General features: G+C 34.7%; 1 protein-coding gene across 3 annotated transcripts; it reads left to right on the forward strand.

Annotated features, from left to right (window-relative positions):
- Positions 1 to 312: 312 nt before the first annotated feature.
- On the forward strand, positions 313 to 19,225 carry WTAP (WT1 associated protein). 3 transcript variants are annotated; one of them, XM_087938819.1, is made up of 9 exons: positions 323 to 577; positions 770 to 940; positions 3,671 to 3,708; positions 3,791 to 3,846; positions 6,468 to 6,526; positions 9,179 to 9,306; positions 10,904 to 11,082; positions 16,042 to 16,196; positions 18,018 to 19,225. In XM_087938819.1, the coding sequence occupies exons 3-9, from the start codon at positions 3,679 to 3,681 to the stop codon at positions 18,608 to 18,610; spliced, it is 1,200 nt and encodes a 399-aa protein (XP_087794945.1). In that variant the 5' UTR covers positions 323 to 577; positions 770 to 940; positions 3,671 to 3,678; the 3' UTR covers positions 18,611 to 19,225. The 3 variants fall into 3 exon arrangements, with proteins under 3 accessions (XP_026560864.2, XP_087794945.1, XP_026560863.1); XM_026705079.2 differs by lacking the exon at positions 770 to 940 and having other exon boundaries at positions 313 to 577; XM_026705078.2 differs by lacking the exon at positions 323 to 577 and having other exon boundaries at positions 754 to 940.
- The last annotated feature ends 3,289 nt before the right edge of the window (positions 19,226 to 22,514 follow it).

Consider the following 22,514-nt stretch of genomic DNA (forward strand, 5'->3'; position numbering starts at 1 on the left):
CAATAACAAATCGATAACCTTGGAAAAAGGATCCCTCCTACGCAAGGAAAAGCAACCTTTACGCCAATTTCAGATAACTATTTTAGATAGTTCTGCATTCTGCGCACTAGTGAACTGGGCGTAGGAGAGCCGAGCCACAATCCTTGAATCATTTTGCAAAATCCACCTGCAATTCGAAAAACGCAAATGAAGATTCGACGCTCTTTATTTTTATTGTGTCAAGTCTCCTTCCGCCAAAACAGCCTCACTCTTGCAGGTGGTTATATAGTAAGATTTCGAATCCTTCCGCTGACACCACCTACCCATCATGCTTTGCAAATGCGCATCCTGACAGACGGAGTAGACCGACTTGACCGTTTCGCGTACCCTAACCCCTCCCCCTCCTCGAAAATATTATTCTGTCCCTTTTCCCGCGCAACGGCTGTTTTGTTCCCACAGAAACCAACAGAAAGAAACACCGTCCGCGCGCGGCGGAGGGAGTGGGGGGAGGCGAAAGAAGCGGCGGAAAAGTATAGTCCCGGCGCTAAGCGAGCGCCGCAGCGGCTGCCGCGGAGTCAGTTGCTGGCTGGCTGGGCCGGTAAGTGAAGAAGGAGGGAGGGAGCGAGGGGGTGCGCGAGTGGTGGCAGTCGTGCGGGGGAGGGGCCGGGGAATTGAGTGGCAGCGGTTGGCTCCGCGCTGCGGCGGCGCTGCCTTCTGGCTGGGACGAGGCGGGAGTGAAGGAAGGGGCGAGGCGGCTTTTCTCATTTCCCTCTCGGGCGCCATTTTGTAGCGCAGCGAACCAGCGAATAAAGAGCGGGCGGGAAGCGGAATGTGGCGGCGGCGGTGGTGACCGTTTCAGGGCGGTGGTTCTAAGTTTATCGATGCGACAGGAGAAACCGTCCTTGGAAGTATCTGGAGCGGTCTGGACACGACGCCTTGGCGGCGCCGCCATCGGCGGGAGGTGAGTGGTGGCCTACTCCTTTTCCCGCGCGAGCCGCCGCCGTCAGCCTTAACGAGGGACCACCGGGAAGAACGAAGAAGAGATTGCGAAGGCCGTCCAGTGGGGATCGGGGCAACCCTTCGCGAGGCCCGACGTTGCCACGCCTGTAGCATCTTCTTGCTTGTCGCTCGCCCTCCCCCGCCCGCCGCGATCTTCCTGAAGGCCCATTTTAGACAGGCGACCTTTATTTTCGAGAAGATCTTGATTTGTTTACCTAGATGGCCCTAAGGCTTAGGAGAATCTGAAGAGGTTCTTCTTATATTGTTCGTTTGCAGAACAGTTCCAAACGTGCGCTATTTTTATTATAGCGTGCCTGAGAAGCTTGGAAGTATAGATATAAAGGCACGTGTCTAAAAATTACAAAGTCTCGAAATTTATGCACGGGAGTGCCTTAAGTCTTCAGAATAAATGGGTTGAATTGGACTGCGCATCACATGCTTGTGTTTTTAAGCTTGCAAAAATGGTTTTAAGTTTGTCAGTATTTTATGTCTTAGCAATTCTTTTCAATAAAAAATAGGATAGATTATGTTGCTATATTTTATTAGGAAGTTAACAGTGATTCTGGAGGAAAATTTAGTTTGATTTACCCTTAAAACCATAAACTGACCTAGATTTCATTATATTTACATACTCTGCTGAACTATTGATATTTTACTTGGTAGTTTTGCCACTTTGTGGACAACAGTTGTATAAAATCTAAAATGTTACTGGTTATTTTCCATCTAGCAAATGACTCTTCAAAATGATGTCCTCCTATGTTAAATTATAAATCATCTGTTTCAGCATATCCAATAATTGGTAGAAATGAGAATTGTAGCCTAATGCGCTTGCAGAAAACCCAAGTTGGGGGGCAAGGCAGATCAGAGACAGAATATTTTTGTTCATTCTACAGGTTGCTTAGAAAGAATCTAGCACACCACTGATGTACTAGATTGCAATGAATATGTTACATGCAGTGGTGATCCAGTTGGCTATGAAGTAAACTGGCCATGTAAAAATTAGTTATATGTCACATGTAGAAAGTCAGTTATTATATTGACTAAGTTCAGTGTATAGTTACTATAAATCACAATGTACACAATTCCATTTGTTAAAATTATATAGCCAGGTTTATATGAGATGAGGTATTTGTACAACAATTTATATTACTAAATGTTTTAACTATAGTTGCTATTATATCTGTTTCAGTCCAGTGATTATTATGAGCAGAGAAAAAATATTTTTCATTGGAATAAAAATGTCAATGAAATTTATTTAATAAGCTTGAGAAAAACAAATAATTTTAAGTTGAAATTGGCTTGTTCTACTGAGTATTTATTTGGCAAAGTTTACTATAGCATAGTAATGTCTAACAATACATACTGTAACATTACATACTCTTACATTTTTGGGGTTATATATACAACTTTGGGGTCAGATTATGTTCTTACATTTTAAGATTGTACATAAGAGATGAAGGCTGTATTCAGAACAATATCTCAATTTCTAAAGTCCCTAAATCTGTTCCAAATAAATCTTAGCATGCAAAAGGTAATTATTTTAGAATTAGAAGTCATCTAATATAAAAATGGATAATATTTATTTGCAGTAGAAAAAATAAAATTTCAATAAAGCTACTGAATATAAACAGATTATTGTTATTGTAATTAGTTGAAACAATGATAGAAAGTCTGGGTTAATCAAATTTTATGGTATGAGAAAAAAAAAAAAAAGAACTGTGGTTGATCCTTATGGGGGGGAACCCTTAAAATAATCAGAACTCAGTCATTGTATGGAAAACTACAAGAGAGTAAAGTCAAAACATCCTGTGAGATAGTAAGCCAGTTCTGTAGTATTGCCAAAAACCCCTACACTGATCTGTGTAGGGTTTTAAATTGTGCTTAGTTTTTGTATTTTGGAATTTATAATTAAAAAAAGATTATTAAATTTTCTGATAATTTAAGTAAAGGATTCCTTATAGGCTCCTCGGATTGAATTTATATGGCATTATATAAAATAGCAGCATTGTTAATTGCTGCATGCTTGTTGCCATTCTGCACTGGTGCTGTGAAATAGATCAGCCTGAAAAATAGTGACTGCCTCATTTGGTAAAGCTAAAGTTTTAGAGTTCTAGTCTGATGCTGATAATTACAACTATCAGTGTTCTAAAACTTTAAGCGAAACATTTTCTCTACTATATATTTATTTAAAACATATATTTGCCCATCTTATAAACAATAGGGTCAGCTTTCTACTAGTTATGGAAAATGTTAGTTTTGGATTACCTATGTAGTGCAGAAAAATAATATTTGAAAGTCAATAAATGTGATCCTGGGTTGATTACATTCTGAAATGGCAAAAACCCTAAATTTAATATGGCAAAGTTATCTGTAATAGGATGGATCTGTATTACATAAGCAGTAGTGAGCTTTCATATATATTCAGACATTCTCAGAAATTATTTAAATGTTCATTATTGTTGAAAATAAATGTCTTAATTATCCACACAATGAGGAAAATATTTTTGTAACATAGAGTTCAATAGGGCTTAATTGATACATTTCTCAAGAGTTATGTGTATACATAAATTGTTGAAATTAAAGTTTTTATTATTTTCCAAAGCTATTATAAAAATGTACTACATATACTCAAACTGATTGGAACTTACACTTGTAAGAGGGTGAAATAATAATAGTGTTATTTCTTCTACAGAATTCACCATGACTAATGAAGAGCCACTTCCAAAGAAGGTAATCTGGAAACATGTATTCTACTATTACTTTTCTTTGTCAATGCTAGATGAAATAATTCAATGAAATTATTTTTGTGCAGGCCCGTCTCAGTGAAACAGACTTCAAGGTTCTACCTAGAGAAGAATTAATCTTAAGGTAAAATAATGGTCTATTTCATAATAACAAAAAATCATTTCTCATAACTTACATAGAATAATTTGGATCTTAATACTTTATTGAATAAGGACTAATAAAGAACTATTTTTGCATATGAAAATGTTAAAAAGTTTAATTAAGCTAAATCAGACATTTGGGAGAATTAAATGCTTAAAATATCAAATTTTGTAGTTCATGATTTATTGAGATTCAAAACGAATTTCAGAAAAATGAAAAGATAAGTATCCCATTATTTATAGACAGTCCTTGACTTATGGTCACAACTGAAACCAGAATCTTTGGTCTTTGTTCAAAGATTCCTGTAAGCCGCCTTGAATCGCCATATGCGAGTAGGCGGCAACATAAATTTTCTAAAATAAATAAATAGAGTGAAGTGGTTGTTAAGCGAGATGTCATGTGGCTGTTTTGCTCAGTGACAGTAGTCCCGTTGTCATTGAGTGATCTGGGTGGAGAGAGCTGCCTGCTGGAGGGAGATTACCTCATATGTGGTCAAAATCTTCCAGTGGGCAGCACTTTCACTGTCAAACAGCTGCCTGGTGGAAGAACTCTGGCCAGACGGAGTCAAAATTTTCCTGCTGACAGCCCCTTTTTTTCTCAAAGAGCTGCCTGCCAGAGGTATTTTCCCCAGATAGGTCTGAATTTTGTATGGTGGGTAGCCCTTTCACTCTCAAAGAGACTGGTTGAGAAAGATGTTTGCAGCCAACTCCCAAAGATGAGAACATCCTCTGATTTCTGGGGTCTGGCTGCAAATGTACCATGCTACAAATGCTCTGTGCTGAGACCCTGTTTGGATCTCAGGATAGACCTTTTTTAGCCTGCCCCAAGAAACCAGAGGGAGTTCTTTTAGCAGGCAGTACTGGCTTTCCCTGCCAACTTCCCTGTTGACTTTCTGGGGAAGCTATCACAGAAGTTTGCAAGTGGTGATCAAATGGTTGTGAGGTGCTTGGCAACCAGTTGTAAATGAACGGGTTATGAAGAGCCCAGATTGCAATCATGTGACCACAGGGATGCTATAATGACCATAATATCAGGTACAGCTCATAAAATCCCTTTGCTCAGCACTATCATAATTATGAATGATTGCTGAACGGATAGTCATTAAGCAAGAATTATCTGCAGTTTGATCCAAACATTTCTGTTGATCATAAGTTGGCCCCGAACCATTTTTGGCTAATCTCTTAAAAAAAAAAAAAATCATAGAATTCATTGGAAGAGGTCCTTTGAAATATGGTTTCACAAATTAGGATCTTTCTGCAATTTGTTAAAGCAGTTATGTTTTATGAATTAGTACAATTGCTGCAGGGCTGCTCTTGAAGTTCAGGCCTGAAAACAAGCATATTTTGGAGCATCTCTTCTAAATCAAATCTGAAGTGCTGCATAATTCTCCTGGTTAATATTTGAATTGAGGACTGTCAGGATAGCTAAGTGTTATTGCTAGATGAAGACTTTGAAAAAGACAACTTGGAAGACGGCCGTGACAAGCCACTTCCTAAAGAACACTATGTGGAAGTGTCTATAAAGTCATCAGGACAGAAGCATTATTCAAATATTTACCCATGTAATGGATATAGGGTCCACATATTGCACTAGGCTATTATTATTAATCCTGATTCACATAACACATAATGATATATCAAATGCATGATAATTTGGAAAGCACAATGGCAGGTGTACGAATCTTTTTCTTTGCATATCTGAAATTAGTTTAAAAGTACAATTATGTGCATGTAATATATATATTTGGGTTGGGCTAAACAAGCATGAGAAAGATCTCAATTCAATTTTCAATTTAGTGACCTTGAGCCAGTTGTTTATAGCAGCATCCCCAACCTTTTTGGCACTAGGGACCAGTTTTGTGGAAGACAATGTTACCATGGTCTCCGGTAGTGGTGGTTTCTGTTTTGCTTGCTCACCACATGCTTCCGGCTGTGCGGCCCGGTTCCTGACAGGCCATGGACCAGTCCGGGGGTTGGGGACCCCTGGTTATAGAATTAGTTTTGCCCCATCTTCTGCCCTCAGATTAAAAGCAGTTAACAATTTCACTGAGCTATTAAAATCTATTAAATATAGTTTGCAAGGATAGAAAAGTATGGGGAGATAAGGCAAATGATTTTGTTGTACATTATATTTATCTTTTAATTTTCAGCTATGTCTTTATATTTATTTTCTTAACTCCTTTTCTAAATTTTACATTATATTGCTTATCCTCTGAAAATGAATAGTGTGGTAGGTATGTATGTATTTTAAAAAACTAATCAAAATAGCCAGAGATGAAAAAACTGAAAAAGATACAAATTATTAAAGAAAGTTAACTGTAAACCTGTTCAAACAATATTGCCTCTGCCTTGGCTCACACATAAGATTAGGTAATTCGTCAAATTCTCCAAAAGAAAGGATTATTTTTGAAAGCAGACTACAATTTGAAATAGGGACTTGGTGTATGTTCACTGTAGCTGCCAAACTTGTTTCTAGATATTAAACTACATATCATGATAAGTAATTAAATTATTTAATGAAAGCTGTAAGGTGGGTTTAATTGTATACTGCTACTTATTTAAACCATATACACAATTCAGAAATTGTTTTTTTTCTTTGTTTAGATGGAAGCAGTATGAAGCATACGTGCAAGCTCTTGAGGGCAAATACACTGATCTAAACTGTAAGTTGAAAATCAGCTGAATATATAATTAGACCCTGCCATATTCTTTGAAAAGTGGAAGTAATAATAAAAAATTGAGTTTTTTGGAAGTGAATTATTGGACAACATATGGACATAGCAACTAAAATATATTCCTATAGTATGTACATTTTAAAGTAAGTTTGAACCTATTAATTCACGAATTGGTAACTTAATATTTATCCCCTGCTTGAGGAAGGTTATATACTAATGCCATCAGGCTAGTCTTCCTATCAAAGTAAATCGCAATAAGTTGTTTTTATCTGATCTCTAGCATTCAAAGTAATTGGTTAATAATTTTCCCTAAAACTAATCTAGAATCATAATTAAAAGGATTAATGATTAGAAGTTACTACAAGAGCTATCTTCTTATCTTTTGTTGCAAATTTAAAAAAAAACTTATTGGGAAAAGGAGATTAATATCTAGCATAAAACTGATACAGGCAGTCCTTGCTTAACAACCATTTGTTTAGTGAGTGGCTGTTCAAAGCTACGACAATGCTAAAAACAGGTGACTTACGATTGGTCCTTGTATTTATAGCCATTGTACCATCCTCGTTACTGTGATTCCAGTGCTTGTTATTGTGATTACAATGCTTGGCAATTGTTGCACATTTACAAATCATGTCATCCTCTGGTCATGTGATCATTTGTGACCTTTCCAGCTAGCTTCTGACAGGCATAGTTAATGTGGGACTGGAGTAGTAGTCACTTGATGTCTCACTTAACCATTACAGGTGATTCATTCACGACTGACAAAAAGTTGCAAAAACAGGTGTGGACACGTGATGCATAAGTTAACAACTGCACCGCTTTATTATAAGATTTTTGGTTCCAATCATAGTTATAAATTGAGGACTACCTGTTCTCAATCTCTAATGATATATTAAAATTTATACACTATATCTGAATCAATAATTTCTGATATGAAATGATGGAAGGCTTTCCCTTGGGCATATTCATTAGGCTAGATTTTTTCTGTAATATTGCTCAGTTCACCTGTATACATAAAAAGCAAAACACCAACTGTGTTACTCTGAATACATTTACTGAAGCAGGCCTTTGTCAATTTCAGATATTGGCATAAATATTTTCCCAGTTGACATGATAGATGAGTAAACAGTAGTTCACGTAACTGGTCTGATTTTACCACCTGTTTTGTGGTAATTGTTAAACCATGTGTTACAAGTAGCACAACAATTACGTTTAATTATTTTAGTTAAAGCTTTTTGGGGATAGTCATTTCCTTATTAATGTATCCATGAAAGCACTGCTTGCTTGATAGTACCTTTAAAATGTGTTGAAATACATGTATTTTCAATTAAACCTGATTTATATTTCATTTTTGAATTCTGAAATTGATAGGGGCAACTTTTATATTACTATTTTATATTCCTATGTTTTTTATTGGATGAGAGCAGTGATATATTATTCTTGTATAGACAAATTTAGTATGTTAAGAATAAATAAGATAATCTAATTATTAAATAATCTGTAGGGCATCAACAGGCTTTAGGATTATGTTTTCTTCCTTTGAATAGTCAAGCTTGTTTACTTCTGATTTAACAACATTAAATAAGAAACCTTCATAGAATAATGAGCTTGTTAAGCTGTTGATATATCTTTGGGATTTGAGTTTAGGTTATTTTAAGTTACTCATCCTTGTCCCAGAACTATGCATCTGGGGAGAAAACATTGGCTTCACCTGTGCCCTGAGATTAATACTAAGCAATAATTAGGGACTGATAGATAGCTGTGTTCATGCAATGCCTCTGGGGTTTGACAGATCACTATTTCCTATATCAAAGTTGCTTTCTTTTCCTTAATATAAGTCTGTTGACAAAATTCAAAGTAAAATGCAAGTAGAAGAAAACTATTCTTTTTGATGCTTTTTTGTGCTTGTAAAACTGATACCAGTAGGTGCAAATGAGCAGATTATAGTTCGTAGCTCTTCCCTTTCTCATACAACAGGCATGTCCAACATCTTGGCTTGCCCTGGGCTGCACTGAATGAAGAGGAATTGTCCTGGTCCACATGAAATATATAGTTAATGTATATAAACATACATATTAATGTTGGTGGTCTTGTGGGGCCAATTACTAGCTGTCCAGGGCCATGATTTGATAGGCTGGTCATAGAATGACCTGTATGTGTTAATGTGCAATTTGAATTCAGTTACAGAAACCTGTTACAGTTGTATCCCTGTCAATAAGGACCCTGTATATTTTATTTGTAGCTCCCTTTAAAACAAGAAGCTGCTTTTTCCCATGGCTGTAAAAAAATATCATCATAAATTTGCAGGTGATTTTATGACATTGGGACTGAAGAGGAGGATTGTGACAGCTTGTTTGTATGATGCAGTGTCATGCCATTACTATTATCTTCTGTTCTTTTGTGAACTGTTAAAAGGCCAGTAGAAAATAATCAGAGCGAACTATGTGTGGTGTTACCTGTGTTCTCATAGAAGTTATATATCTTCCTTTTTTACATTTGCTTCCAAAAAGGAATATTTATGATTCACATTATTTTTTCTTTGTTTTTAGATATCATTTTTATCTTATTGTTCATCTTTTTATCTTACTATTTTGAAGGATTTCAATTATAAACTTTGTAATTTCTTCCCTTTTACACTAGCCAATGATGTAACTGGATTGAGAGAGTCTGAAGAAAAACTGAAGCAGCAACAACAAGAATCTGCTCGAAGGGAAAATATCTTGGTGATGCGACTAGCAACTAAAGAACAAGAAATGCAAGAGTGTACTGTAAGTGAAATTAATCAAATCGTTTGAGATTGTCAGTTGATAAAAGCTATCGATTTGGCTTTGAATGCATAATTCTATTCATTTGTTGTGCTAATTCCTACTATTTAGCATGGTTTGAACTATAAATTTTTATCAAAACCTGTTCTAATGATATAAAATATGTTGATATATTACTGATTTTTCAAAGAGTTGTGAGCTACCATAGTTCAATAGCAACCTTTAATGTAGATGACACAAAGATTACAAAACATATTCAATACAGAGTTCCACTAGATTGATCACTAACATTAGAAAACGTATAAATACCACTAATTTGTATTATAAAATTCTGTTGCAATGTTCACATAAATCTAAAACTAAGGCTTGCTTTTCCTTTTTGTTTGAGATGGTAATGTGATTGTGTGCAGCCCTGAATCTCTGTTTCAAAGTCCTTGAAATTACCCACAACTACACTACTAAAATTTGATGGCAAATTTTGGGCTGTTTCCTCTGTCCATTTAGAGGCTACAGGTAGTCCCATTATAGCAAACATAATTGGGACATGCAATTCTGTCAATAAGTGAAGTGGTCACTAAGCTGGAAATCATGTGACTGCACCTATGCTTTCCTTTTCTCCATAGCCTTTTGAAACAGTCACCCAAATAGCTATGCTATAGGGGGCTCAAAACTGACAAGACTAATCCTTTTTACACCCTCCACTTTGTTTGTGTCCTAACCACTCTTCCATAGTCTGACTAAGGAGCACTGGGAACATATAAATGTGGGTGTTGGTCATTATTTATTTTTAGTACTATAACTTTGAAAAGTTATAATTTGAAAAGAATTTACTTTGAAAAGTTACTCTGGTCCTTTTTGATGTCACCAATTTTTTAGTAATACCACTTGCAACGCTCTAACCTATTTGGATAGTCCCAAAACTGGATAAATGATTATTAAATCCTCTGGTATTTTTTGCAGTCATTATTATGTTTAATTCTCTTGAATTTCTAATCCTCAGCAACCCTAATGTTGAGAATTTATGATTTTTGAGGACAAAGTTTATTGTATTTGTATGTTTCTCTAAACATTGTATTTTCACTATAATAGTTTACTAAATAATAAATATTGTATACTGGAATAAGTGTAATTGGAATTCACTATTACAATGATATTTATTCTGCCTTACTAAAATCAAAGCTTACATGTATTTCCTTGCAATATGTAAGAATTAGGTTTTTCAGGTTATGAGATTTTGCCACCACTAAAAACTAAACATCATAAAAGACTATAAATTGGTCAGTTGAAAAATTGTTTAAATATTGTTAATATTTATTTTATAAAATTACAAATAGTATATATAAAAATATTTTATAAGATAAAATTGTGTGTGTATGTGTGTGTTTTGCAGTATTGCAGTGCCATTTCTTAAATTTGTGATTAGTACATGCATGGTTGTATGAATTGTTATGGTGTTTATAGCACCTATATAAATTCTGTCATATAATTTCAAAGTTTATTTTATTTTCTACTAATTTTAATAAAAAAGAAAGGATTATTTTTCAGATTGTGTGGACCAGTGATAGTATATATTGACTTAATATTTCTTTCCTTCATGCAGAATCAGATACAGTACCTCAAGCAAGTCCAGCAACCAAGTGTTGCTCAACTGAGATCAACCATGGTGGACCCAGCCATCAACTTGTTTTTCCTAAAAATGAAAGGTGAACTGGAACAGACTAAAGACAAACTGGAACAAGCCCAAAATGAACTGAGTGCCTGGAAATTTACACCTGATAGGTAAACAAAACATACTCCCCAGTCAAGACTTCCCTGACAGAGAATGCTTTGGTGGGACAACCACGTACTCGTTTCCACACCAAGACTCAGACGTTTTGAGCCAAAAGCTACATTTTATTCTGTCCAGCTTGTATTGCTTAATGTAAAACTTATCAGATGAACCTTGTGTTTCAGCTTTTCCCCCCCTTTGCTTCAGAGGCCTGACAGCGTCGGACTGTTCTGAAGAAGTGGCCACCACAGAAAATGTGTACTTTCTAGAACATGTAGACACTTGCAAAGTGGTTCTGTTTGAAGAAAATGAGGGAGAAGCAGAAGTCTAAAGTCTGTGGCACACTATGTCTACAGACAAATTGGAGGAGAACCTAGAGATTTTAAATCATGAATTGATCATATCAAATTCCAGTAAAACATATAAATGGAATGTGCTTCGTTCTTAATCCCAAACCTAGTGATGTAGAGACTGATTAAGTCAGTTTTGCCATTAAGACTGTGGACTTCCTCCTTGTTCACTGAACTGCTGGGTCAAAACTCAAATGAGGTGAATTTTGTTTAAATCACATTTTTTTTGCTAATCAGTGGTGAGAACACACACACATTCAAGTGTTGGTTTGCTTAGCATTTGGGCTTTATAGGAATTCAGTGAAACTTGTGGTTTGGATTAACAAATTATTCTGTGGATGGCTGGTAAAATGTAAATTCCTAAATCTAGTGCTGTACAAACATAGATGCAATTTAATTACCAATTTTTATATTGTTGAACAGTTGTATAAACATGTGAATCTCAACTAGAATATATAAACAAAAACTAGTTGTGATTCCTATCCTATCCTTGACAGTATAAAATTGCCATATATAGTATCATCCTGAGAAAATATATGCAAACTATACAAGGCATATCAGAGTCAGTTGCCTAGATAGCATAATGCATTTGTATATTTAGTTTCATATAAAGCTGCACTCTTTAAGTTTGCTTTAAAATAGGTAATGTCAAGTAATTGAGAGACACAGTTGGCTGAACCACTGTACGAAGTTCCAGTGAATTATGAACAAAAAAGAATGGAGAACAGGCTGCTACCATGTTTTATCCTGTTCTCTGAAAGAAAGATAATGTCAAAGCTTATTGCATACATCCCATGGGTTTTCAACAGCTCAAAATCATTGGTACTACCTGGCACCATGTCACGTCCTAAGTGATTTCTAGGAATAGTTGTATTGGACATTTCAGTATTCTCAAGATTACAGTGGGAAAAGCTTCTAAAATTACTTGCTTTGTCTTAATACTTGTATAGTCTTCTATAGTAAGTTGATTGAAAAAATTGAGGACTATTGCATAGAATATTTCAACTGGACACAATACCAGCATTCCACGTTCAGTAAATCTAAAACAACCATTTTATGAAATGCATATACCTGTGATAAAATTATTTCAACATAAAAATGTGGTAATATACAAACCATGGGTATTTCATCAAAAGGAAAAAAATTCACATTAATTCAGGCTTTTGAAGATCATCTTGGTGGGATGGTTTGGAAAATCTTTTAAAGGTCTATCAACAGAACTGAGGTAAGATTTCTGCAGAAAAAAAGTATCCTAAAATGTTACATTTGTCTTTGTAAGACTTGTTGAATGTATAATCAGAAAATAATTCTTCATAGGTATGTTTTAATTGTGTCATAAAAATTGCCTGTGAATTCCCAACTTGATCAGATAATATTTAGAAGGAAAGATAGCTTCTATATATATCCAGTTTATTTTAGGGTGCATTTATTTTGTTTGCACTTAAAATAGACACCTACCATTTAAATATGGTTTCAGAAAATGACTAATTGTAATCTTAATTCAATCTTTGATATGTCCATACTTAATCAGATTAATAGATTAATCAGAAGATAAGTGTGAAATTGGTACTTTTAAGTACTCAAGTAGTCATACTTTCCTTTATTGTGTCTATGAAATTGTAAGACGGCTTTCCTTAAGCTGTTGGCCTCCAGATGTTCTGAACTGCAATCCTCAATACCCTTAGCTATCATATATGAGAGATAGAAACAATTATTTTGAAACTTTAGAAACAAAAAACTCAGAGGCTGCCAGATTGAAAGTGTTTGGTTCAAGAGATGAATGTTAATTTATTGTTTTTAAAATATTTTCCTTAAGTTGTTTGTCTTCTGTGTTCTGCCATAATTTATTTCTGATCTTATGCTTCAAAATGGTAATGTATTTTTCTACACTGTGAAAGTGATTCTGAAGTACTAAGGAAAGAGTATTCTTGTATCTGCGTATAATATTTTGTGGATCCTATGTCTTTGCAAGTTTGTGCTCAAAATCTTACCTTTTTTCAACAGTGTTTTAAGAATTGTATTGCATTGCCCTTGTTTACAGGCTTTAGAACTTTAGCAAGAGAAAATATTCACAGTATGAACATGAATAGGAATAAGATACAATATTGGTGTTTCATTAGATAACAATATTTGTTTTGAAATTATATTTGTTTCGTTTTTGAAACTTTAAGATAGTCTTGGCATCCTCCATCCTCCATTAATTAATATGTTTGTTTTTGCTTATCAGTCATTTATAAATTAATTTAAGTAAATATACATTAAATGTAGTTAAAATTACAAGAGTTACAATTTTTGCCCTAAGTTAAAAATTTAAAATGTTATTCAGATTCTAAAAACTCAGCATTTATGTATTTTGTTTAGTGGTAAATCTATTGTAGCTAAATTTTATAGGCAAGAATTAGGATCCAAAGAATCATCCACTTAATTCCAGGAATTTAGGGTTGAGATATGTCTTTTTTCCTTGAACGGAAGTCTAACCTTCATACAATGCTGATTTTTAAAGAGTGTTTAATAATCAATGAAGGTTGCTATTTTAAAAAAACTAAGGCATATTCAAAATCTTGACATATCTAAAACAGCTTTGTGGCAACTAGCCAAATTTTGGGTTCACTTCAAGTTGTTTATGTATCAGAAACAAAAAAAAGCTAGATATGCTGTAATATGTAATATACATATTTTTGGAGGCCAGGATTCACAATGGGTTCCACGCACGTACAAAATATGCACTGTTGGGCATTATGCTACATTTATAGTTTTCCTGTAGAAAAATAACTTATGTAGGAAACTACTTGTATGATATCTTTGTGTCAGTCTACTAGAAAATATTGTTGAAGGTGCCATTTTTTTCCAATCAGAAAAAAAGTGGGATAATTTAATAATTCTGCATTGACTTACAATTTTGAAACAGGTACTAGATTTGTTTAAAAAAATCCAATGGAAGAACACTGAAATTAACTTTCTTAGATTATGTGATCAAAACTTCAAATATATTTGCTAAGCTCAGAAAATAAGCATGATATTGCAAAGTATAACTTTCTAACGTAGGAAAAAACCTTGGATACATGTACCCAGTTTTTTGTGTTTTCTTTTGGGATTTTAGTTCTGGCAGTCCGTTAAGCCATGTTTCTCTTTCAAAATGATATGTGTAAGTTATCTTCCAATAGTTTAATGTGCTATTATGTTGAAAAGGTGCTTTCTTGCATTATTAGGCCTTTTAAGATAGGCATTTTGCCTTCTATTTTTTGCTTTTGGCCAGATCATAACTTAATAATTTTTATTTATATTGAATCATACCATTGGTTTACACAGCTCAGTTTTTAAAATTAGTTTAAATCTAAAATAGTTTTTCCAATGTTTGCTGCTTTACTACTAAGCTGTCGTTGCTTCATATAGTTTTTTAAAATGTATGTAATAAACTAAAATAGTTTTGTCAAATAGAAATAGTTCTAAGATCCAATACCACACTTCAAGAAGGATGTTGACAGGTATATACAAAAAACAATAAAGTGGATAAGTGATACCAAAGTTCTACGAGGACAAAGCTTTTAGCCTAAAAAGGCAATTTAAAACATGTCATTTCCTCATGTTTGAAGGGCTTTTATATAGGTCACATTTTCAGTTACTCTAGAGCAGGGGTCAAACTCACGGCCCACAGGTCACTTGCTGGCCATGCCCACCTCTGGTTTAACGAAGGAGGAAAAGAAAAAGTTGCAGTATGTCATGTGATGAAAACAAGACGCCGCAAGTTTGACACCCTTGCACTAGAGGTTTAGGCTTGAACCGACCTGTTCAAAAAATCAAAGATTTCAAACACTGAAAGTAACTTTCTGATTATATAAAATGTTAAGCTCTGAAAGTTACATTACTTTTGGATGTTTTAGGGCAGAAGCTGGGGATTTATAAGAAGTTAACTTGTATACTATTGACAGAATTACTTCTGCATTTTGAAAGTTTATTGCAACTTTAATATTCGTCTTATACTAGTTTACTGCAGTGTGGCTCTATTCTTAGATAGCAGACAGACATATATAGGTGGGTGGTGCTTCTGCTAGCATAAGCTGCTTACTCAAAGTAGTGAGTATATAAAAAGGTGCAGAAGAACTTTACTTTGCCAGAAACACTGCTTGTAATGGCTTGACACTGGAACAAAATACTGGCATGAGCCCAATAGGAGAGACATGAAATCTTCAAACTTTCTTTTTGGGGATTCCAAATCTTTATAATTTCAAAGATATGGAATTAAGCTTAAAGACATGACTAAGGTTTTCATTACATAAGTCTATTTAGTTTTTTTGTTCCCAGAAACCAAAAATTGTTACTGTTTTCAACATTTCTGCCCATTGCTTTTTTTATTGAGTCCAATTTCTATCGAAATTGCCCAGTCAAAAGATAAAAGCAATAGATACAATTCGATTATAATTTGATAATTAAACTGTAGAAACTTGCCTTTCAGCTAACCACATGGGGCCAGAAGACCAATAAACAATGTTCAATGTCAACTGGCAGCAAGATACTTTAGAAAGATGTGTTACAGAAGTAGTGCTCCCAGTGGCAGCCTTTATCAAGGGAGATGAAAGAAAATTGTTTTCATTTTATGATAGATGACTCTTTCCTTTACAGCCAAACAGGCAAAAAGTTAATGGCGAAGTGTCGAATGCTTATCCAGGAGAATCAAGAGCTTGGAAGGCAACTGTCCCAAGGACGTATTGCACAACTTGAGGCAGAGTTGGCTTTACAGAAGAAATATAGTGAGGAGCTTAAAAGCAGTCAGGATGGTAAGGGATTTTTAAAAAAAGAAAATAGAGAATTGTACTGTGTTTGTGTAAGCTTCAAAAGTCAAATGTGGGTATTATACATGTCTACACATTTAAAATGTTCTGGAAGGGATTTCAAGCTCATAAAACTTATAGTTACCAGCGCAACTAAATGGTAATGGTGAGAATTAAGCATGAATTTTTCACATGGTTAACTACAATAGGCTTAATTTTAACTTGGATGATTCTGTCCTCTGCAAAAGCTTTCTTTTCCACTGAACAAAATCAACATAAACTAAGCTTGTTGTGTTTATTCTATAGTGTTTTGATTATTATTTTTTGAAAGGCAGAAGTGCTAGTGATAGTACATAAATTCTTAGTCTTTAAGGTATCCTTTTCTAGTTTCTTACTATATTTCAGTGCCTCAGAAAACAGTTACAGAAAGTTAGCACTTAATTTCAATGAATTTGGCACTTCTTTAATGTTGCTCCCATGTAAATACTTAGTTGAATTGAAAACTGTTTTGTGTATTAGTATCTTCGTTAAATTTTGTTTCATAGTCATTGGAAACTTTCTTTTAAATCTTCACTAATAGGCTATTCTGGCTAGCAAACTTTGATTTAATTCTCAATAAAATTATTTTGAATGCATTTTTGACGTTTAGTTATATAAATGTTATATCTAAGATACAAGTAAACAAATGAAATTGCACTAGAAATGATTAGTTTTTCTATATGAAATACAAAAGGAAGATAATCAGTGCTGTTTCTATGAGAATAATTTCAAAATATAATTATCAGATGCAGGTCATAGATTTTAAGTCTAATGCCAGTCTCCACATTGCTGTTTTATCTTTTGGGATTTTCAGAAGCCATAGCTCAACATAGTTAAATTTGGGTAGTTATTAAATTGTAATAGACTACACATTTTAAAAATCTTTTTAAAAATCTACTTTTGCTGTCTCTATGTTACAATGTGCTCAAAGATTTCTATGCTATTAATTATGACGGGTCTAATATTAGTTTGTTAAATGCCACAGAGAACTTATACATCATTTAATTAACATTTAAATTAAATGTACGGTATGTTATTACAGTAAAGAGCAAGTGCAATGTGATTCTATTCAGATCAATTAGATTGTGTTAGCTAGGAATCCTGGGAAATAAAAAAAATTACTATTTATAAAGGGGAACCCTAGAATTTATAAAAGGGAAAATATGTGGAATATTTCTTGCAGAAAGGTAGAAAATATTTTGCTGCTAATATCAAATACTTTTATCTGTGTACAATAAGCAAACCTTATTTATGAACATTATCAGTGCATATATTATTAGTTTTTATGTTAGGATTTGTAGATCAGTTTTGGACAGAAAATATTGCTTAGCTCAAAAGTAATTAGAAGCAGCAAGGTATATATAGCCATTTAGATAAACAGATCCACCACTGGGACTTTTGCACATCTGTTGACCTTTTTACAAATGTATTTTTTCATTTATTTCCTTTATGCTGAATTTAGGCATCAATTAAACAGATTAAAATATCTTTTTTTGAGCTTTACCAAAGCTTTAAACAAACAATTATCATGGAAATTAAAATAGGCCTTAAAATTTACATTTTAAAGTTGTTCTGTTGGACTTGTGTTGCTCACATGTGCATGCAGAGAAAATAGATTATTAATAATTTAATTTACATTAAATTATTTTTAAGAGCTATGATGGAATATGTTTAAGATCAAGTAAGGTATTAATATATGAAACCGAGCATATTATTTAGTTGTGCCCAGTTTGAAGAGACAGATACTACTTATTAAGTATATGCTCTCAATTGTTTTTCTTCATATAGAACTGAATGATTTCATCATCCAGCTTGATGAGGAAGTAGAAGGTATGCAGAGTACCATTCTAGTTCTACAACAACAGCTGAAAGAGACTCGCCAACAATTGGTTCAGTATCAGCAGCAGCAGCAGCAGCAGTTACAAGCTTCAATTCCAGGTACCAGCCGGACTCCATCTTGTGAAATTACAGATCAAGGAGAAACCATGAGCAAAGATTGCAGTCGCCTGGCCAATGGACCAAGTAATGGCAGCTCTTCACATCAGAGGACAGCGGGGCCTGGTTTTTATCGAGAAGGTAGTGGAACAGAGGATGATTTTCCACCCTCACCAAGCAATGGTAATAAGCTTTCCAACCACTCTGAAGATAGAACTGGCAGAGGATCTGGTAGTTATATAAATCAACTCAGTACTGGGTACGAAAGTGTAGACTCTCCCACTGGTAGTGAAAATTCTCTTACTCACCATTCAAATGATACAGACTCTAATCATGATCCACAAGAGGAAAAAACAGTCAGTGTGAAAGGTAACAGAACTTCGGGGTCTCGTCATGTTCAGAATGGTTTGGACTCTAATGTAAATGTGCAGGGTTCGGTTTTGTAACCTTTTTCTGCAAAAAAATTTTTTTTATAGTGTCACTTAATTGGGAGAAGAAACTGTCCAGAACTGTTCAAATTAGTGCATATATGTCACAATTCTGCCTTTGTGGGTTTTCTGCTTCAATACCTCTGCCACTTCTGAAATTTTAACAATTGATTACGTTGAATGTTGCTAAAAGGATGTTTGTGTAAGCTCAAGGTATATTTTGAGTTAATGTGAAGTTGAAAATGGAATTTTATTTCCAGGTATAACACAATGATGTATGTACAAATCTGTGTATATCTAGAACTTGTGCTGTGTAAGGGCATTCTTTACTCATACTGTTTATAACACTCAAAACTTTGTCAGAATAGTTGTGGGTTGATGACTGCCAAGTTTGCCCAGTACAGTAGTTTTCTAACTAAAATAAACTTGGTGAGGGAGTCCTATAGTAGTTTGTGTTCCACTTTTGCCACTATGCATCTGTGTGTTCTCTTTAGATGACAATGTTTAAGAATTTTGTGTGCATAGTTACTCAGTTTTAAGAACTGTTGTATCCTGTTAATGCATATTGCTCTGTGACTCCAATATTATCTTACCTGTACTGACCAAACCCAAATAAAATTTTTAATAATGTAATTTATTTGATGCTGCTGCATTTATTTATTCAGCATTGGATTTTTCTTCATTTTATGCAGAAATCTTTATAAAATCTTTTAAAAAAATATTTCTTTAATATACTGAATATATTGGGACAAATGATAGATCTTGCATTGATGTTATTACATGATGAAAGTGATACCGTAAAAACTGAATAACAAATATAAGTACTGAAAATAGTCCATATCTGAAATCCTTAGTTGCACTTCTCTCTTCTTTTGTACATTTGGTAAATTCCTCTTCTATTAAAAAACTGAATTTCTAAACCCTGAGGTTCAATTTTAAGCCTATGTTCTACAGTATTTGGATTAGTTATTTAGTATAACTTCTATCACAGTAAATTTTCTGTTCAATTTAATGAAAATTTGTAGGAAAGAGATTATTTCAAGATAGCTTGCATGTACCTGTCAAACTGACTTATGCCTCAATGTGACAGTAGTCAAGTTGTCTATATACTGCAATTACAATGTTGTCTTATGTACAGATTTATACACATCTTGAAATTTGTGTACTCTATAGTTTATAAATGTAGCCTATTATAGCCTTGCCATGAATGGTAAATTATAACCATTACAGTATAAATATAAATATTGTAGTATGAAAACATTATGGATCCTTAAAAGCCATTACAGAGAGCCATGTCGATATACAGTAGTGCTTAAGGCACCAGGCCAGAATCTAGACTGGGCTGTAATACTGCGTTAGGCACAAAACCATTTGGGTGACCTTGGGCCAATCCCTCATGCAACCCAGGGAAATGGGAAGTCACTTCTGAAATCTTACCAATCTTGGAGGGAATTATCCAGGCAGTTGTCATGCGTCAACACTGATTTGAAGGCACACATACAAAAGAAAACCCATAACAATCGGTAAGTTAGAAAGAGAAATTACAATTTTGATGTTTAATATAAACTTGCATCATTCTAATGCAAAATCGTACTTTAAAAACATCAATAATTAGTATTTTGGGGGTCTTGTCGATATAAATACATTCGCTTTTAATCTTAATGGTACTTGCACAATGTTATCCAGACCAGGGTTTTTCTGAATGTTCAAGAGAACCCTAAGTTTCCAGGGGAACATGATGGGATTCTGTGAGAAACAAAGGGCAAAAAAGTTCACTTGAACAAAAAGGAATCCATAAGAATTTTTCTAAGATTCTGTGGGAAGATGAGGCCATATTAGGAATATTCAGAAACACTCCCCTAGAGAGCAATCGTGCTTATGGTGACATAGTATTGTATGTATTGAGACAGGTAACAGGGCTTCCAGTAAATTATTTTAATGGGCTGTTCTAAAAAAGTTTGAAAACCCCTGGTCTAGCTGATCTTGCATTCTGTTTCTTAACATCCTGAAAAATCTGGGTAAGTCTGACAAGTTATTTTCTTTTAATGTTCATGTAAATATCTGTAATCTCAACTCCCAGTATGGCACTCTGCATTCCTGTAGATTCATCAGCAACTTAAGATGCTGACAAGACTTCCTGACCTATCTTTTCCAAAAGCTCCTTCCCATTAAAAATGTATATAGAAAACAAGTTGCAAAACACTAGTCTGAAGATGGGAACATCTGAGAAAATTAAGTGGGGGAGGTATAATAACCAAGCAGCTGGTGTGGAGGATGGTTGCATGGTTTGAAGGGGAAAAATAGCTAAGCAATCGCATCATAAGCTAAAGGGAATGGTGGAAAGGAACCTCGCCGTTTTGTTTTCTGGGAAATCCATGTAACCACACCCACCATGATAGGGTATGTCATGCTTTCAAAAATTGTATTTTTTTTCCACCAGTAGGGATAGCTAGCTTAGAGAAAGCCACCAGAAAGACAAAAAGCAGGAAAACTTTAAGGGAGAGGTTTGTGATTTGAAAACAGCATGCAGCCAAAAATTGCCTATATTTATTAATGTATTCATTTTTAAAAGCCTGTTAGGCTTATGGTTGCTACTAAACTGCAGCAGCAAATTCCAAGTAATTGTAACTTATATAAAATATTGTTTTGCTATTGAATTTCTTAGAAGTTCATTTAATTGGTTGGTCTAAAGACAGAGTTTTTTCAACTGAAGTCACAAGCAAATTTGAGAGCCATCACACATTCTCTGTCTAGACAGCCACCTTTTGTCTTGTCCAGGCAGAACAAGAACAGAGTCTGACAACAATTCTGTTGTGCATTGCAAACCAGACTTGTGCACCCAACTCAAATCGCTGTCAAGAATGTGCTGCCAAGGGCAACTTCATCATTTACAGTGTCCCTGCTCTCTTGCTTTGGATATGCCTTCATGTATAAGTCATTTGCCTGCCCACCAAGCCACACTAGTGCCCTCATACATCTTATTTGGACTTTCTGCTCTCCTTGAAGCCTGTTGTCTTTAACCCAGTGGTGTTCCTCTGCACATCACAGGCAAAGATAGGGAGGCAGCAGGTGGACGGAGTGAGATCGTCACTGCTTAGGACCTTGTGTTCCAAGGCTGCTACCACAGAATGGCTGCTTCAGTGATGGAGTGCAGAGCTGAGAAGCAGCATCAGCATCTCAGCAAATTCTAGCAATTTGGCTAGGAGACAAGACTGTTTCTTTTTTTTTTTTAAATATAGTTTATTAATTTTTACAATTAAAACCAGTCACAATACATACACAAATAAGCAAAAGAAAGAAAGAAAGAAAAGAAAGAAGAGAGAAGAGGAAGAGAGGGAAAGAATTTTAAGAAAAGAAAGAAAGAAAGAGGTTACAGGATTAAAAGTATTCTTATTTTAACAGTTTGCAAGATCTTCTTTTGTTTTCATCATCTTAAGTTAAGGTGGAGACAAGACTGTTTCTAATGAGAAAGAAAATGGAATGATAACCCTTAAGGAACCCAGGAAGCAGAAGTAAGGCTGAACTCCTTGGTTGGCCTCTGCCAGTTGCATTCTACCATGTTAACCACAGTACTGTAGCAAATCTGTATTGTCCACAGAACTCTCCCATAAGAGATCATCCTTATCTGTCTCTCATGAACCTGTAGAAAGACAGGGATTAGCAGAATTTTCAAAATTCTGCTACTAGGCACTATATCAATATTATTTCACTTAAACTCATGGAGTCTGTTTCTTGACCTGATCTATCTTAGAGTCCTGCCATCAAATTTGAAAGCCTGATTGTGTTTCCTTTTCTCTGTCTCTTATTCTCCAGCAAATTATGGTGGAGCCAAACTGAGCTGCTTTATCACACTTCTTCTATTTCCTATACTTAAAGTACACTTCCTTTTTTATAACCATTTCTATATATTTCCTCCAAGCTC

Source organism: Pseudonaja textilis, chromosome 1, assembly GCF_049901715.1.
Source record: "Pseudonaja textilis isolate UNSWEBS1 chromosome 1, rPseTex1.2, whole genome shotgun sequence".
NCBI classification, from domain to species: Eukaryota; Metazoa; Chordata; class Lepidosauria; order Squamata; family Elapidae; genus Pseudonaja; species Pseudonaja textilis.

Bases quoted from the DNA above. Each gene is read 5' to 3' on its own strand.
- WTAP (XM_026705079.2), top strand. From the start codon at position 319: ATGCGCATCCTGACAGACGGAGTAGACCGACTTGACCGTTTCGCGTAC. The intron at 3,847-6,467 runs GTAAAATAATGG...TTCTTTGTTTAG, and splicing joins AGAGAAGAATTAATCTTAAG to ATGGAAGCAGTATGAAGCAT. The intron at 9,307-10,903 runs GTAAGTGAAATT...TCCTTCATGCAG, and splicing joins AAGAAATGCAAGAGTGTACT to AATCAGATACAGTACCTCAA.